General features: G+C 40.7%; 1 protein-coding gene across 2 annotated transcripts in view; it reads left to right on the top strand.

The window, feature by feature from the left end:
- The window catches only part of LOC126334642 (protein brunelleschi), a 249,443-nt gene that overhangs the window by 132,099 nt on the left and 99,858 nt on the right, over positions 1-17,486 (top strand). For both annotated transcript variants that reach the window (XM_049997084.1, XM_049997085.1), the window contains exon 12: positions 5,681-5,766. In XM_049997084.1, the coding sequence (XP_049853041.1) occupies positions 5,681-5,766 (86 nt within the window). The remainder of the gene's footprint in view (positions 1-5,680; positions 5,767-17,486) is intronic.

Raw genomic sequence — 17,486 nt, forward strand, 5'->3', positions numbered from 1 at the left:
TAATCAGTGCAATATTTCTTGATGGTACGGTGACTACCAAACAGTACGTGAAACTTCTGGAAGATGATTTCATCCCCATTATCCAAAGTCACCCCAATTTCAACAAGATGTGGTTCATGCGAGACATAGCTCAACTCCATCGAAGCAGGAAGGTGCAATTTGAGGACTGCTTTCTGGCTCTGGGGTACCCAGAGGGCACTGGCATGGATCTCGATTGGCTGCCATATTCTCTGTGTCTGAACACATGTGACGCCTTTTTGTGGGGCTATATTAAAGAAAAGGCGTACAGCAGTAACACCAAAACCATTGCTGAGCTGAAAACAGCCATTCAGGAGGTCATTGACAGTATCGATGTTTCAACACTTCAGCGGATCATGCAGCATTGCACTATTCATCTGCACCACATCAGGCATATTGAACATGTCATAACCTAAATCCGAATATCTGTAGTGATGTTTACATGTTGAAGAAAATGTGTGCATGCCATGTTTTGCAACTAATTAACAATTTTTTCATGTAGTTCAACAATTGTCAGCCTGTAACAATCCTACAAGGTGTTTGTAATGCCTAATGTTTAGACATAGAACTTACAATTGCAATGGTGGTGCTGTATGTAGTAACTTACATACAAATCAAAGACACATAAAGCAATCAATCATGCAAATCTGTACTGAAGCACATGATCATTCCATATGAGCAGATGTTGTCATTTTTGTGTCAAGAAGAGAATAATTCAGGAACTGAAGGTCACAAGGAGAATAGTGAATGGTGAGAATGAGAAGGCTTTCAAGGTGGTGCAGTGTTTGACATTCGCCACATCGTTTGAAACAGTTTTAAAGAAGTTTGTTATTGATAGCAGTTCTTCAACATCATCCCAGCTCTACATCATGTGCACAGAGAAAGCTTTCTCTGAACCATTAAATGCTATGAAACCAGTGCGTCTTCCAAAGAAGAGCAGTTGGTCTCAATACTCTAGAAACTCAACATCTTTGTGCAAACTAACTTCACCACCACCAATTAAAGAGAAAAATCAATTGAATCCAAAGAAAATCAAATTAAAACCATCTCTAATATTAATGTTGGAACATTGCTGTAAAATACCCTGTTATGAGGGAAACATGATTTCATATAGTCGTGTTATGTAAGAGTTAAACTGTACCTACTGATCGTACTAATGATGCAATAATTTTGATTGTGAAAGTGTTATTTAAATTTTTGGATAAGTTATCAGACAACTTTTGCCAAAGATTGAAATAAACAGAAACCAATAAGATCCATTCCATTGTCACAGTCGTATAAAGGAATTAATGCTCAGTATTGTTGTGAGCACAAATTAGTGAGCCGGCCGCGGTGGTCTCGCGGTTCTAGGCGCGCAGTCCGGAACTGTGAGACTGCTGCGGTCGCAGGTTCGAATCCTGCCTCGGGCATGGATGTGTGTGATGTCCTTAGGTTAGATAGGTTTAATTAGTTCTAAGTTCTAGGGGACTGATGACCACAGCAGTTGAGTCCCATAGTGCTCAGAGCCATTTGAACCATTTTTTGAACAAATTAGTGAGAGTAAAGTTCAGAAATACAACCCTGTTAACATAAATTGTGACCATTTACGCAAAGGCCACATGTTCATTTTGAACATATACTTTCTTTAACCTTGTGGTAACTTTGCGTTATGAAATGTGCAAACTTCTATAGCGATTTTAATAACTTTTTCAAATGACAATGAATGTAAACAGTCAGAAAAGAACAATGACCTATTTCACTGAGAAACTTACACAGTTTTGAAGAGCGATGACACCACATCCTCATAATAGTGTGCATTTTGAGCCATCGGTATTTTTATGATGGACTTCCTAACATTACATTGAACATAAAATATTTAAAGACTAACAGAATAATAACAGTGCTGATGATATCGCACAGGACTAACACATAAGCAAAATCGCGCATATAACTTAGAGCCCTGACAGGCATTTTCTGTATAGACTTTTACTATATTGTCAGTATTAGTTGCAGAAATTGAAGAATGAACCCGTATCATACAATATAGGCCTTTTTGGCCAGTATTTACATCCTTGATGCTTTTTATTTTATGAACATAAGGCTTTGGTCCAAGCATATTTCTCTGACTAATGTATAGTCTCCTGGTGCTGGGAGCTATAAATCCTCAGATAGCTGTTTCAAAGTGAAACAAGCTCAGCACACTGAATCATTTATTTGTATCCATGCAACAGATAGTCTGTGATGTCATCAGAACTGCTGCCGGAGACTGCAGTGTTGTGTCAACATGTGTAGACATTCATTGTTAAACTCTTTAGTTTCGAATTTCATCTGTTTATTCAAACAGTAATTTATACATAGCTAAAAAAATGTTGTTGCCCAAATACTATTATTGTACATACTAATAATAGTTGTGTAAAATCATGTTTAGTATTGTCACGTAAACCATGGTAGTGATATCCATCTGTTTGGTAGCTGTTGTTGTCTTATGATGTGACTGTAGCTAATTTTTTGTTCTCAAGGTTACTAATACATCACAATCCAGATTGGACAATCCACATTAGTTCTCAAGACTACTAATATATCTCAGTCTGAAGACCTTCCAAAGGCACTTTTGAATCAGACCATCATCTCCTACAAATAAAGACAAATTTTCAGCCCAGTAGAAGGAAAAAATGTCCACCCAAAAACATGAAGCCACATCCGGAATACCAGAAATGCAACAAAGCACAAATCATCAAACAAATTAATTAGGAAAAATTGACAGGCTGGAAGAAACTAACAATAAAAATTCAGGAAGCCGTGAAGCTAGGACTGCCCCTTCGCACCAGAAAACACTGCTGGTGGAACACAGTCTTCAGTCAGGCAGTAGACAACTGAGTAACAGCCTGGAAAAAATTCAACAGCCACAGAACTGAGGAAAAACTGGGACAACTTTCTTAGAACTCGAAAACAGACTGCAAAGGTGATTCAGAAAGAAAATTGAGGCTGTGACAACAATAGACTCCATGAAATTCAACAGGATTTCAACAAAAATAATACAAGAAATTTCTACAAAACATTTAGAGAAAACCTATAGGGATACCAAGCACCCAGTCTGTGCTTTAAAAGAACCGACAAATCACTGCAAACCAACTCAAAAAACAACTGCAAAATATTAACCCAATATTTCTGCTCCATTCTTAACTGTGAACCACCACAGAAAAAGCTTGACTTCACACCCCTGGTATTAACACACTTGGACTCAAAAGCCCCAGATCTCACAGAAATTACGGTGATAATCAAGCAGCTCAAGAACTACAAAGCAGCAGGAGAAGATGGGATTATCTCAGAACTTTCAAAATGTAACGATCCTACACTGACATAGAATCTTCATCACCTAATCTCAGACATATGGGAGACAGAGGAAATACCAGAAGTCTGTAAATGCCTTCCGATCCACCCGTTACATAGAAAGGGTGACAAGACAGACATCAACTATAACAGAGGAATCTCCCTGCTCCCAGTGGCATACAAAATCCTCTCCAAAGCATTCCTAAACAGAAAAGAGCCCCAGGCAAATCCACTACTTGGTGAATACCAAACTGAATTCAGAAAAGAGTGATCATGTATGGAACAGATCTGGAACCTAAAGACGATACCACAAATGGGAAAATGCAGAACAACAGTAATTACATTCATCAATTACAGGAAAGCGTATAACTCAATAGGCTGCGAAACCCTGTTTAAGACCATGGAAGAATTCAGAATCGACCAAAAGACATGGAAAAATCATAGAACAGACACTTACAAGAACTACTTTCAAAGTGAAATTCATGGGTGAGATATCAGAACCCTTTGAAATTAGAACAGGAGTACAGCACAGGGGGACAGACTATCCCCAATTCTTTTCAATATTGTTCTAGAAAAATCATCAGAGAATGGGAACCTCATGTAAAAGGTGTTCAAATTTGTATCAGAAAAGGAAACCGTACTAAAGTAAAATGCCTTGCTTTCGTGGACAATATTTCAACTATCACAAACAACAGGACAGAAGTGATTCACACAGTTGAAAAACTACATGAAATTGCACAGAAAACTGGATTGCATGTTTTGTACGAAAAAAAAGAGTAGATGGAAAGATCACCAGAAAGCAAGTCCCCACCAATCTCGAAACACGGCAGAACTATACAGTTACCAGGACTAAACAGAATCACCAATGAACAAAGGATCAGCAAGCTGCAAAAGGCGTATAAATTAACATGGGCATACTACAACAACAGATGCAAAACTGAGACATTACAAAACTGTGATTCTTCCAGAAGGAACGTACATAGCTGAAACAATGGTAATTGGTAGTCACTCCAAAGTTAGGGTAATAGAAAAACAGGAATGAAAAATTTATAGAGCAATCAACAAAAATGACATTTGAATGAAGAGATCTCAGAACGAACTCTATCAAAAGACGAACACAATAACCGAAGAAATCAGGAAATGATGAGCAAAGTTCTACACACACCACATCTGCAGAATCAAGAACACCAGAATGGCAAAGAAACTACTCAACATCATAACAAAGAGTAAATGTGCAGCAAGTAGTGGCTAAAGGTGGTCCAGAGGGACATGTAACAGAGCAACATAGAAAATCTTGAAGATTGCAATGAGTGCCAAAGTAAAATCATGAATGTGAAGTTTGAATAAGAACAATGCAACAACACGGTAAAAAGTGGACAGACAAATGGAAGAGAGAACATTCTGAGAGGTTGAAGAGTTCCCGGAAGAGGAAGAGGGAAATAATTAAAAAAAAAAAATTGTAAATTCAAGTTCAATCACTCTCCTGAAGGGGGATAATTGATTAAATAAATAATAATATCCCAGTCTGAATTAGACAATCCACATACTAGATTAAATGAAGTGTCTTAGATCAGTTAAATCTCTGGTATGCTTCATATATAGATTGTATAAAGAAACTATTTTTCTTTGTGTTTCCATTAGCTAATTGAGTTACACAATGTTATGGCGATCTTGACTTAGAGAGAATATTTTTCAGTATAGAAAAAAAGTTATCAGGATATCTCTTTTTTTTCTCAATGAAAAAGACAGAGCATGATTTCAATAACAAGACTAAGGGGTTGATACAAAAGTTTTTAAAATTAATATTGGAAAAATAGTCATCTACGTGGGAGTACTTATATTGAAAACTGGGAAGACATTGTTCGACATCTTTTGGGGAAATCAAGAGGGAACTTTTTTATGCAGTGCCTTTTTACTTAATTCAGGAATATCTGCTTTTTAAAACTAATACCTTTTGGTACAATGTAATTCCTATTAATACTCAAATAACATAAAATTTCATTCATTTCTGCATCCTGTCTACATTATGTCTCCCCCCTGCTCCTAACTTTCTATGATTAGCTGATTGCAAAAGCTAAAAGTTTTTGTGCCATGTTGGAATAGGTGCATTTTGTACTGTTATTGGGTACAACCTTTTCTTCAGCTTGACCCCCCACCACCCCTTTTTTTTTTTTTTTTTTTTTTTGCGAAAACTTCATATATTGAAATCTTTGCAGGTTCAGTTTGTTTGCTTTTTTCAACTTGTACACTAAGAAGTAAGTTTAATATTGTGCTAAGTTCCTGTAATCAATTTATTGTGCAAAGTTATTAGTAATGCCAAGTACTCAACTTTTTTTTTTTCCCCCCCCGACAGATTACCTTTGGGTCGTTGGAGACACATGTGAAGTTCATATGGAATTTTACAATTTGCTGCCGATGGAGTTGATGGTTTCAAACATGGTTGGTGCATAGATGACATAACAACTTTAATTTTTCTTTTTTTACTCCTAAGTTTGACACTTTCATAGTTTTCCTTAATGTATCTATCTTACTATATAAATTGATGATATGAATATAATAGAGGGAAACATTCCACGTGGGAAAAATATATCTAAAAACAAAGATGATGTGACTTACCAAACAAAAGCACTGGCGGGTCGATAGACACACAAACGTGTATATTTGTGTGTATGTCTGTCGTCGACCATCCAGTGCTTTTGTTTGCTAAGTCACATCATCTTTGTTTTTAGATATATTACTATATAAATTTGTTTATGTAAATGAATATAACATGTCTCCTGACATTTAAATAGGTACCGAAAGTCTATTGTATGTAGGTTTCATTATATTAGCCACATGTGGTCCCTTGTTGGCCCTAGGATTTATTCTTTTATTACTACGACACTTTCCTGTTGCACTACTTTTTGTATGTCCAAAAGGCAAGTTGCTTTTTGTTCCTACATTGAACTTAAATAACAGGTGAGTTGATGTTTCATGAATATGATTGGTTTTATATACTTCCTTGTTGAGGTCTGCCCAGCATTATATTATAAACTCATATCAGTTTCATTAAGTTGTAATGTGGAACCATGTTGAAAGCCTTCTGGAAACCAAGATACCTGACATTAACTTTGAGTTGCACTATTTACAGCAAGCAAGGATTGATGTTTGTGCAATCCTTGTTTATGATTGAACATTGTTTATTTTTATTTCCAAAGTAATCATATCATATATTATCACAGTTCCAAAATTCTACAACAAATTGATGTCCTTGATATTTGCCAGGCCAACCCAGGTAGCTGAAGGAGTCCTGTGGATTAGCCTGGCATGAGTGCAATGTTTCTGTTGTTGCTCAAAATGAACTTCTGTACAAATTCCTCTTCGATAGGGTTTGCCTCCTCATTTTGGCTCTTCTAGTGGTGTGCTGCAGTACTGGAGTGCAGGAATATCATAGTGTACCAGGACTGCTGACATGTGTTTACAAACAAACAAAATTATGTAACTTTATCATCATAATCTGTATCACTTCAGGCAAGGGGGAGGGGGGGGGGGGGGTACCTTCATAGTCTCAGATGTTATTGAATTCAGGAGTAAGAAAGAAACATGTATTATTTTGTTTTTCCCAAAAAATTTCTGCCCTGACATACAGGCCTCCAAAGATGACACTATAAACACCATTCTGAAGATGCGGATTTCAGAATTTTTTTTTTAAATGCTGTATCTCTATAACAATTTGAGATATTTTGTTACAGTCCTTCTATTGGAAAGATAATTGCTTTATGATTACAATTGGTATCCTCCGTTTGGATATATCTGTCAAAGTTCTTTTACTGTCGCCTTTTGAATTATTTTTTTAAAATGCTAATCGGGAAAATTTAGGATTGGCATCACATTCCATCTTCAGAAGAAAATGAATCAAAGCACTCTGGCACCTCTTGCCAGGAATTTTTCACAAATATCAATTCAGCTGTTGATGAGTGTTGAATATGCCTTCAACCAGACAATCGTCGGAGACGTGTTTGGAGGCAACTGGATCAGGCTGAATGTCTCATAGACACACTGTCCACGGTGGAGGTTCCCTGCTATTTTGGGGTAGCATTATGTGGGGTTGAAGTACGCCACTGGTGGCCATGGAAGGCGCCGTAACGGCTGTACGATATGTGGATCCCATCCTCCTATCGATAGTGCAACCATATTGGCAGTATATTGGTGAGGCATTCGTCTTCATGGACAACAATTCATGCCCCCATCATGCACATCTTGTGAATGATTTCCTTCAGGATAATGACATTGCTCACCTAGAGTGGCCAGCATGTTCTACAGGCACGAACCGTATCGAACATGTCTGGAATAGATTGAAAATGGCTGTTTATGGAGGATGTAACCCACCAACCACTCTGAGGGATCTACGCCGAACTTCCATGTAGGAGTGGGACAATATGGACCAATAGTGACTTGATGAATTTGCGGATAGTATGCCACGACGAATACAGGCATGCATCAATGCTAAGACGACATGCTACTGAGTATTAGAGGTACTGGCGTGTACAGCAGTCTGGGCCACCACCTTTGAATGTCTCAGTGTATGGTGGTACAACATGCAATGTGTGGTTTTCATGAGCAATAAAAAGAGCAGAAATGATGTTTATGGTGATCTCTGTTCAATATTTTATACAGGTTCTGGAACTCTTGGACCTGAGGTATTGCAAAACTTTTTTTGATGTGTGTATAAGACCAGGTTGGGAATAAGTGTTCTCATTTGAAGACTCTGTTTCAAAGTGAAGATGTTTCCAGTGATGACATTTTGTGTTTTTAAATGTTTTGACAGAATTACAACAATGATAGTACCTGAAAAAGTTGAAGCCTCGCAGGGTGTAGATGATGCAGATTTTGCATCAATAGAGGAAGAATTAAATACTCAGAATCAGTCAACTACAGAGGTAGCTGCTACTCCTGTAAGAAACTGTGGTCAGTGAAGTTGAGCCATAAGCTCTATGCATCAAGAAAGTGCAGAGAAATTACCAAAGCTATGGATGAATACACTACAACAAAACTGACCACACTCTTCAAAGTAGACATTCCATCTTCAGAAGAAAATGAATCAAAGCACTCTGGCACCTCTTTCCAGGAATTTTTCACAAATATCAATTCAGCTGTTGAATATTGTGCATCCTACAGTGAAAAGGTGAAATTTTTAACTATTATTCCAGAGGTATTAAAAAAAATCAATTTTGAACCATGTTCCATCAGTATCAAAGAACATGGTAGACAAATCAAGAAATGTGAGGTCTGTAAAAGGATCTTTGGAAGACCAGATCCTTACTATAGTCATCCTGTAGAAGCAGCTCAAGTTCAAATAATACAGTCATTTTATATGGAAGATAAATGGGACTGATCTCGCCAGAGTGCCAACAAAAAAGACCCTATAATTGTAACAATTGAAGGTCAAAAAGTTGTGAAAGTGAAGAGGTACATGATTCGCAGTATTACAGAAACTTTTGCAATTTACGAGAGCAACTATCCAACTTCACATATTGGAAGATCAATATTTTATTCACTACGGCCTAAGTGGGTAGTTCCACACCCACCTAGAGATGTCTGTTTATAAGTGTACTGTGCGAATTTTGAACTTTGTGTGGTAATTTTGAAGAACTTACTGGGGCACATGACATATGACATCTTGGTTGGGCATGTGAAGTCATTAGTAGTCTATGACGTAAAGTGAGAGACTTGTTGGTTTCAAAAATGTGGTGACTGTCCTGGAAAGAGAGGACTGTCTTTAGAGACACTTGGACTGGAAGATGTAGCCTATAACTCTGCAGAAATTACATATGCGACATGGGAGGAAAATGAACTAATTAAGAAAACTGTTGCCTTTGACAGTTTCATTGATGAACGTTATAAATGGTCAGTGATAACAGTAGCACAGTAGCATTTGAAGAAATTGCAACAACAACACATTGCAGAAGTGAAAGGGTGTGTATAGGCGGAAGAACTATGTTTAGTGTTTCACTATGATTTTGCTGAGAACTGGTCTGTAATTCTTCTACAAGTACAAAGGTATCACTGGAGTAATGACCAGGTTTCAATTTTTACAGGAGTGACATATTTTCAAAACAAGTCCACAGGTGTCGCAGCTATAATTGAACATGACTCAGCACATGCTTTGTTAGCAGTGTGGAAAATTCTTCAACTGCAAACAGGGGCAGAGAAGATCATCATTATTTCTGATGGTGTTCCTTGTCACTTTAAAAATCATTACCAACTGTTTGAATTGAGTATATCACTTATGCCAACTGATTGCCATTGGTCATGGAAAGGGGCCTTGTGATGGTGTAGATGGTCTGCTGAAGCACCGTGCTACAAAACATAATCTTTCGAGAGTAAATACAGCTGTGATTCAGAATGCTGAGGATTTTATGAGAGTCGTGAAATCTTACTCATCCACAGCCCCTCATTGTTTTGTCCAAAGAGGAAAACAAAGAATTTCATGAGCAGATAAAAGGATAGTCCAAACAAACTACTTGAATTCAGAAGACAAATTTCTGGACTCAAAGTGATTGGCCAATTCATAGTGCATGGACTTTAAAAAACAAGAAATAAGAAATTCCTTTCGTTCGGCTGAAACCCCAGAAACAACAGGATGATAATCAGATTCACAACCTGAATAAGGGTATCTTGGGGGCGTGTGTGTATGAATGTGACTGGGGGATCTGCAGAGATTATAGACACCAGTTATAAGTTAAACGAAATTGTAGTGAACTTTATGCAGTCACATGAACCAGCTGCTGGTATTGTATTCACAATGTTTTGAAGCTTGTAAGTGCTCTAGTTCCTATTGATTCAACAGGAAGGCATCACTCTGTATCAAAGAAAGGCACTGAAGCAGTGGAACATTCATTGATTGGCTAATTTCAGTACAAAACATAGTACACATAAGTTGTATAAATTGAAACCTTTGGATCTTTCACATACATTCTGGACCATTCAAAATGCTTGAAAAAAAGTATCTTACTCATCTTTGAAAACTAAAATTATGTTAAATAAGGCTAGGTTTTCATTTTTATGAGCCTGTTGTGTGAAAATGTGTGTAAGAAAACAGGTTTTATGTATGGCAATGATTTCAAACGTTTATAAAACGTGTTCAACATAAAAGTGGAGGCTCTCCTTTTCAGGGAATGTAGAACTATATGGTACTAATAAACAGAAAATTTTATAGATTGGTAGTTTTGAAAAAAAAATCCACAAATTATAAAAAAAAGTTCAGAACGCTATAATAAAAGCTATAGGAAAAGAAGCGAGATGAAGACAGAGCTCACCATCTGCAGCATTGTCGACAGGACCGATTGTGGCCCTTTAGTACAGAGCCGAGTGGAGGGTCTGAATCAGAGGCTCTGATGGTTCTGCGACCATTAGGGTGGTGGGGTTTCGGGTTCCGCTAAATAGGTCAGGTGTCCACTACACACAGGAGGTGGCTACATGGGTAGCAGGGGCTGTGTGGCGTGGGCTGGGTGGTTTTTTAGGTTAGACAGTCTTGGGAAAGATCAAAAAGGGCTGCAGTCTCAAATGGTACAGGGCAAAGAAACGATGAGAATCGACCAAGCAACAGTCGGTATTGTAGCTGTAAATTGTTGTAGCTATGTTGGAAAGGTACCAGAGTTTCAAGCACTGATAGAAAGCACTGAATCTGAAATCTTAATAGGAACAGAAAGTTGGCTAAAGCCAAAGATAAATTCTGCTGAAATTTTTACAGAGGCGCAAACCGTTTTCAGAAAGGATAGATTAAATAAAGTAATTGGTGGTGTGTTTTTATCTATTGGTAGTAGTTCATCTCGTAGTGAAGTTGAAATAGATAGTTCATACTCAACAGCCGTTCCAAAATAGTAATTAGCTCCTTCTACTGACCCCCTCCACCCCACCCCCTCCCCCAATCCCCCCTCCCTGACTCAGATGATATAATAGCTGAATGCTTCAAACAAAACTTGAATCTCATCACAAATAAGTACCCCACTCATACAGTTGCCACTCCCAGCACCAAATGCCTAGCCGCTGCAGATCTTCCTGCATTTCGCTACAATTTTCTAATTCTGTAACTTCTCTGTATACTACAGCATCATCCGCAAAAAGCCACATGGAACTTTCGACACTATCTACTAGGTCATTTATATATATATATATTGTGAAAAGCAATGGTCCCATAACACTCCCCTGTGGCAGGCCAGAGGTTACTTTAACGTCTGTAGACGTCTCTCCATTGATAACAACATGCTGTGTTCTGTTTGCTAAAAACTCTTCAATCCAGCCACACAGCTGGTCTGATATTCCGTAGGCTCTAACTTTGTCTATCAGGCGACATTGCGGAACTGTATCGAACGCCTTCCGGAAGTCAAGAAAAATAGCATCTAACTGGGAGCCAGGATCTAATATTTTCTGGGTCTCATGAACAAATAAAGTGAGTTGGAGCTCATAGGATCACTGTTTCCGGAATCCATGTTGATTCCTACAGACTAGATTCTGGGTTTCGAAAAACGACATGATACTCGAGCAAAAAACATGTTCTAAAATTCTACAACAGATCGACATCAGAGATATAGGTCTATAGTTTTGCGCATCTGCTCGACGACCCTTCTTGAAGACTGGGACTACCTGTGCTCTTTCCCAATCATTTGGAACCTTCCGTTCCTCTAGAGACTTGCGGTACACGGCTGTTAGAAGGGGGCAAGTTCTTTCGCATACTCTGTGTAGAATCGAATTGGTATCCCGTCAGGTTCAGTGGACTTTCATCTGTTGAATGATTCCAGTTGCTTTTCTGTTCCTTGGACACTTATTTTGATGTCAGCCATTTTTTCGTTTCTGCGAGGATTTAGAGAAGGAACCGCAGTGCGGTCTTCCTCTGTGAAACAGCTATGGAAAAAGGTGTTTAGTATTTCAGCTTTACGCGTGTCATCCTCTGTTTCAATGCCATCATCATCCCGGAGTGTCTGGATATTCTTTTTCGAGCCACGTACTGATTTAACGTAAGACCAGAACTTCCTAGGATTTTCTGTCAAGTTGGTACATAGAATTTTACTTTCGAATTCACTGAACGCTTCACGCATAGCTCTCCTGAGGCTAACTTTGACATTGTTTAGCTTCTGTTTGTCTGAAAGGTTTTGGCTGCATTTAAACTTGGAGTGAATCTCTCTTTGCTTTCGTAGTAGTTTCCTAAATTTGTTGTTGAACCACGGTGGGTTTTTCCCGTCCCTCACAGTTTTACTCGGAACGTAACTGTCTAAAACACATTTTACAATTGCCTTGAACTTTTTCCATAAACACTCAACATTGTCAGTGTCGGAACAGAAATTTTCGTTTTGATCTGTTAGGTAGTCTGAAATCTGCCTTCTATTACTCTTGATAAACAGATAAACCTTCCTCCCATTTTTTATATTCCTATTAACTTCCATATTCAGGGATGCTGCAACAGCCTTATGATCACTGATTCCCTGTTCTGCACTTACAGAGTCGAAAAGTTCGGGTCTGTTTGTTATCAGTAGGTCCAAGATGTTATCTCCACGAGTCAGTTCTCTGTTTAATTGCTCAAGGTAATTTTCGGATAGTGCACTCAGTATAATGTCACTCGATGCTCTGCCCCTACCACCCGTCCTAAACATCTGAGTGTCCCAGTGTATATCTGGTAAATTGAAATCTCCACCTAAGACTATAACATGCCGAGAAATTTATGTGAAATGTATTCCAAATTTTCTCTTAGTTGTTCTGCCACTAATGCTGCTGAGTCGGGAGGTCAGTAAAAGGTGCCAACTATTAACGTAGCTCCCTTGTTGAGTGTAACCTCCACCCATAATAATTCACAGGAACTATCCACTTCTACCTCACTACAGGATAAACTACTACTAACAGCAACAAACATGCCACCACCGGTTGCATGCAATCTATCCTTTCTAAACACCGTCTGTGCCTTTGTAAAAATTTTGGCAGAATTTATCTCTGGCTTCAGCCAGCTTTCTATACCTATAACGATTTCAGCTTCAGTGCTTTCTACCAGCGCTTGAAGTTCCGGTACTTTACCAATGCAGCTTTGACAGTTTACAATTACCATACCAATTGCTGCTTGGTCCCCAAATGTCCTGACGTTGCCCCGCACCCTTTGAGGCTGTTCTCCTTTCTGTACTTGCCTGAGGCAATCTCACCTAAAATAACCGCCCAGTCCACGCCACACAACCCCTGCTACCCATGTAGCTGCTTGCTGCGTGTAGTGGACTCCTTACCTATCCAGCGGAACCTGAAACCCCACCACCCTATGGCGCAAGTCGAGGAGTCTGCAGCCCACACGGTCGCAGAACCGTCTCAGCCTCTGATTCAGACCCTCCACTCAGCTCTGTACCAAAGGTCCGCAGTCAGTCCTGTTGACGATGCTGCAGATGGTGAGCTCTGCTTTCATTTCGCTAGCAAGACTGGCAGTCTTCACCAAATCAGATAGCCGCCGGAAGCCAGAGAGGATTTCTTCCAATCCATAGCGACACACATCATTGGTGCCGACATGAGCGACCACCTGCTGATGGGTGCACCCTGTACCCTTCATGGCATCCGGAAGTACCCTTTCCACATCTGAAATGGTATGCACAGGGAGTGCACATTGGTTTTCTTCCCCTATCTTGCTGCCATATCCCTAAGGGTCCCCATTACGCGCCTGAAGTTGGAGGTTGCAACTACCAGTAAGCCCACCCTCTGCGACCGCCCGGATTTTGCACACTGAGGGGCAACCACTGGAACAGGGCAAGCAGCCTTGTCCGGCCGAAATCAGTATCAGCCTGAGACAGAGCCTGAAACCGGTTCGTCAGACAAACTGGAGAGGCTTTCCGTTCAGCCCTCTGGAATGTCTTTCCCCCCCTGCCACCCCTCGAGACGACCTCCCACTCTACCACAGGTGAGGGATCAGCCTCAATGTGGGCAGTATCCCAGGCAGCCACAGTCGTAGTCTGATCAGGGGATGCGTGGGACGAGCTGGACGTCCCCGACAAACCCCCATCCAGACCCCCACAGTGATGCCCATTGGCAACAGCCTCAAGCTGTGTGACTGAAGCCATCATTGCCTGAAGCTTTGATCTATACTTGATGTTAACAAATTCCTCTTCTTCAGATATACTTTCCTTTACATCGCCAGTCTACATTTTATATCCTCTCTACTTCAACCATCATCAGTTACTTCGCTCCCCAAATAGCAAAACTCCTAATCTAATTCCCGCAGCATCACCCGACTTAATTCGACTACATTCCATTATCCTCATTTTGCTTTTGTTGATGTTCATCTTACATTTTCCTTTCAAGACACTATCCATTCTGTTCAACTGCTCTTCCAAGTCCTTTGCTGTTTCTGACATAATTACAATGTCATCAGCGAACCTCAAAGTTTTTACTTCTTCTCCATGAATTTTAATACCTACTCCGAATTTTTCTTTTGTTTCCTTTACTGCTTGCTCAATATACAGATTGAATAACATCAGGGATAGGCTACAACCCTGTCTCACTCCCTACCAAACCACCGCTTCCCTTACATGCCCCTCAACTCTTATAACTGCAATCTGTTTCCTGTACAAATTGTAAATAGCCGATCGCTCCCTGTATTTTACCCCTGCCACCTTCAGAATTTGAAAGAGAGTATTCCAGTCAACATTGTCAAAAACTTTATCTGAGTCTACAAAGGCTAGAAACTTAGGTTTGCCTTTCCTTAATCTAGCTTCTAAGATAAGTCGTAGGGTCAGTATTGCCTCACATGTTCCAACATTTCTACGGAATCCATACTGAGGTTCCCCGAGGTCAACCTCTACCAATTTTTCTATTCATTTGTGAAGAATTCTTGTTAGTACTTTGCAGCCGTGACTTATTAAATTAATACACTCCTGGAAATTGAAATAAGAACACCGTGAATTCATTGTCCCAGGAAGGGGAAACTTTATTGACACATTCCTGGGGTCAGACACATCACATGATCACACTGACAGAACCACAGGCACATAGACACAGGCAACAGAGCATGCACAAAGACGGCACTAGTACAGTGTATATCCACCTTTCGCAGCAATGCAGGCTGCTATTCTCCCATGGAGACGATCGTAGAGATGCTGGATGTAGTCCTGTGGAACGGCTTGCCATGCCATTTCCACCTGGTGCCTCAGTTGGACCAGTGTTCGTGCTGGACGTGCAGACCGCGTGAGACAACGCTTCATCCAGTCCCAAACATGCTCAATGGGGGACAGATCCGGAGATCTTGCTGGCCAGGGTAGTTGACTTACACCTTCTAGAGCACGTTGGGTGGCACAGGATACATGCGGACGTGCATTGTCCTGTTGGAACAGCAAGTTCCCTTGCCGGTCTAGGAATGGTAGAACGATGGGTTCGATGACGGTTTGGATGTACCGTGCACTATTCAGTGTCCCCTCGACGATCACCAGAGGTGTACGGCCAGTGTAGGAGATCGCTCCCCACACCATGATGCCGGGTGTTGGCCCTGTGTGCCTTGGTCATATGCAGTTCTGATTGTGGCGCTCACCTGCACGGCGCCAAACACGCATACGACCATCATTGGCACCAAGGCAGAAGCGACTCTCATCGCTGAAGACGACACGTCTCCATTCGTCCCTCCATTCACGCCTGTCGCAACACCACTGGAGGCGGGCTGCACGATGTTGGGGCGTGAGCGGAAGACGGCCTAACGGTGAGCGGGACCATAGCCCAGCTTCATGGAGATGGTTGCGAAGGGTCCTCGCCGATACCCCAGGAGCAACAGTGTCCCTAATTTGCTGGGAAGTGGCGGTGCGGTCCCCTACAGCACTGCGTAGGATCCTATGGTCTTGGCGTGCATCCGTGCGTCGCTGCGGTCCGGTCCCAGGTCGACGGGCACGTGCACCTTCCGCCGACCACTGGCGACAACATCGATGTACTGTGGAGACCTCACGCCCCACGTGTTGAGCAATTCGGCGGTACGTCCACCCGGCCTCCCACATGCCCACTATACGCCCTCGCTCAAAGTCCGTCAACTGCACATACGGTTCACGTCCACGCTGTCGCGGCATGCTACCAGTGTTAAAGACTGCGATGGAGTTCCGTATGCCACGGCAAACTGGCTGACACTGACGGCGGTGGTGCACAAATGCTGCGCAGCTAGCGCCATTTGACGGCCAACACAGCGGTTCCTGGTGTGTCCGCTGTGCCGTGCGTGTGATCATTGCTTGTACAGCCCTCTCGCAGTGTCCGGAGCAAGTATGGTGGGTCTGACACACCGGTGTCAATGTGTTCTTTTTTCCATTTCCAGAAGTGTAGTTTGATAATGTTCACATCTGTCAACACCTGCTTTCTTTGGGATTGGGATTATTATATTCTTCTTGAATTCTGAGGTTATTTCATCGCCTGTCTCATACATCTTGCTCACCAGATGGTAGAGTTTTGTCAGGACTGGCTCTCCCAAGGGTTTCACTAGTTCTAATGGAATGTTGTCTGCTCCTGGTGTCTTGTTTCAACTTACATCCTTCAGTGCTCTGTCAAACTCTTCATGCAGTATCATATCTCCTATTTCATCTTCATCTATATGCTCTTCCATTTCCATAATATTGTCCTCAAGTACATCGCCCTTGTATAGACCCTCTATATACTCCTTCCATCTTTCTGCTTTTCCTTCTTTGCTTAGAATTAGTTTCCATCTGAGCCCTTGATGTTCATACAAGTGGTTCTCTTTTCTCCAAAGGTCTCCCTAATTTTCCTGTAGGCAGTATCTATCTTACCCCTAGTGGGATATGCCTCTACATCCTTACATTTGTCCTCTATCCGTCCCTGCTGAGTCATTGTACACTTCATGTTAAACTCATTTTTGAGACATTTGTATTCCTTTTTCCCTGCTTTATTTACTGCATTTTTATATTTTCTCCTTTCATCAACTAAATTCAGTATTTCTTCTGTTACCCAAGGATTTCTACTAGCCCTCATCTTTTTACCTACTTGATCCTCTGCTGCCTTTACTATTTAATCTCTCAAAGCTACCTGTTCTTCATCTACTGTATTTATTTCCCCCATTTTTGTCAATCGTTTCCTAGTGCTCTCTCTGAAACACTCTACAATCTCTGGTTCTGTCAGTTTATCCAGATCCCATCTCCTCAGTTTACTACCTTTTTGCAGTTTCTTCACTTTTA

Source organism: Schistocerca gregaria, chromosome 2 (genome assembly GCF_023897955.1).
Source record: "Schistocerca gregaria isolate iqSchGreg1 chromosome 2, iqSchGreg1.2, whole genome shotgun sequence".
NCBI lineage: Eukaryota > Metazoa > Arthropoda > Insecta > Orthoptera > Acrididae > Schistocerca > Schistocerca gregaria.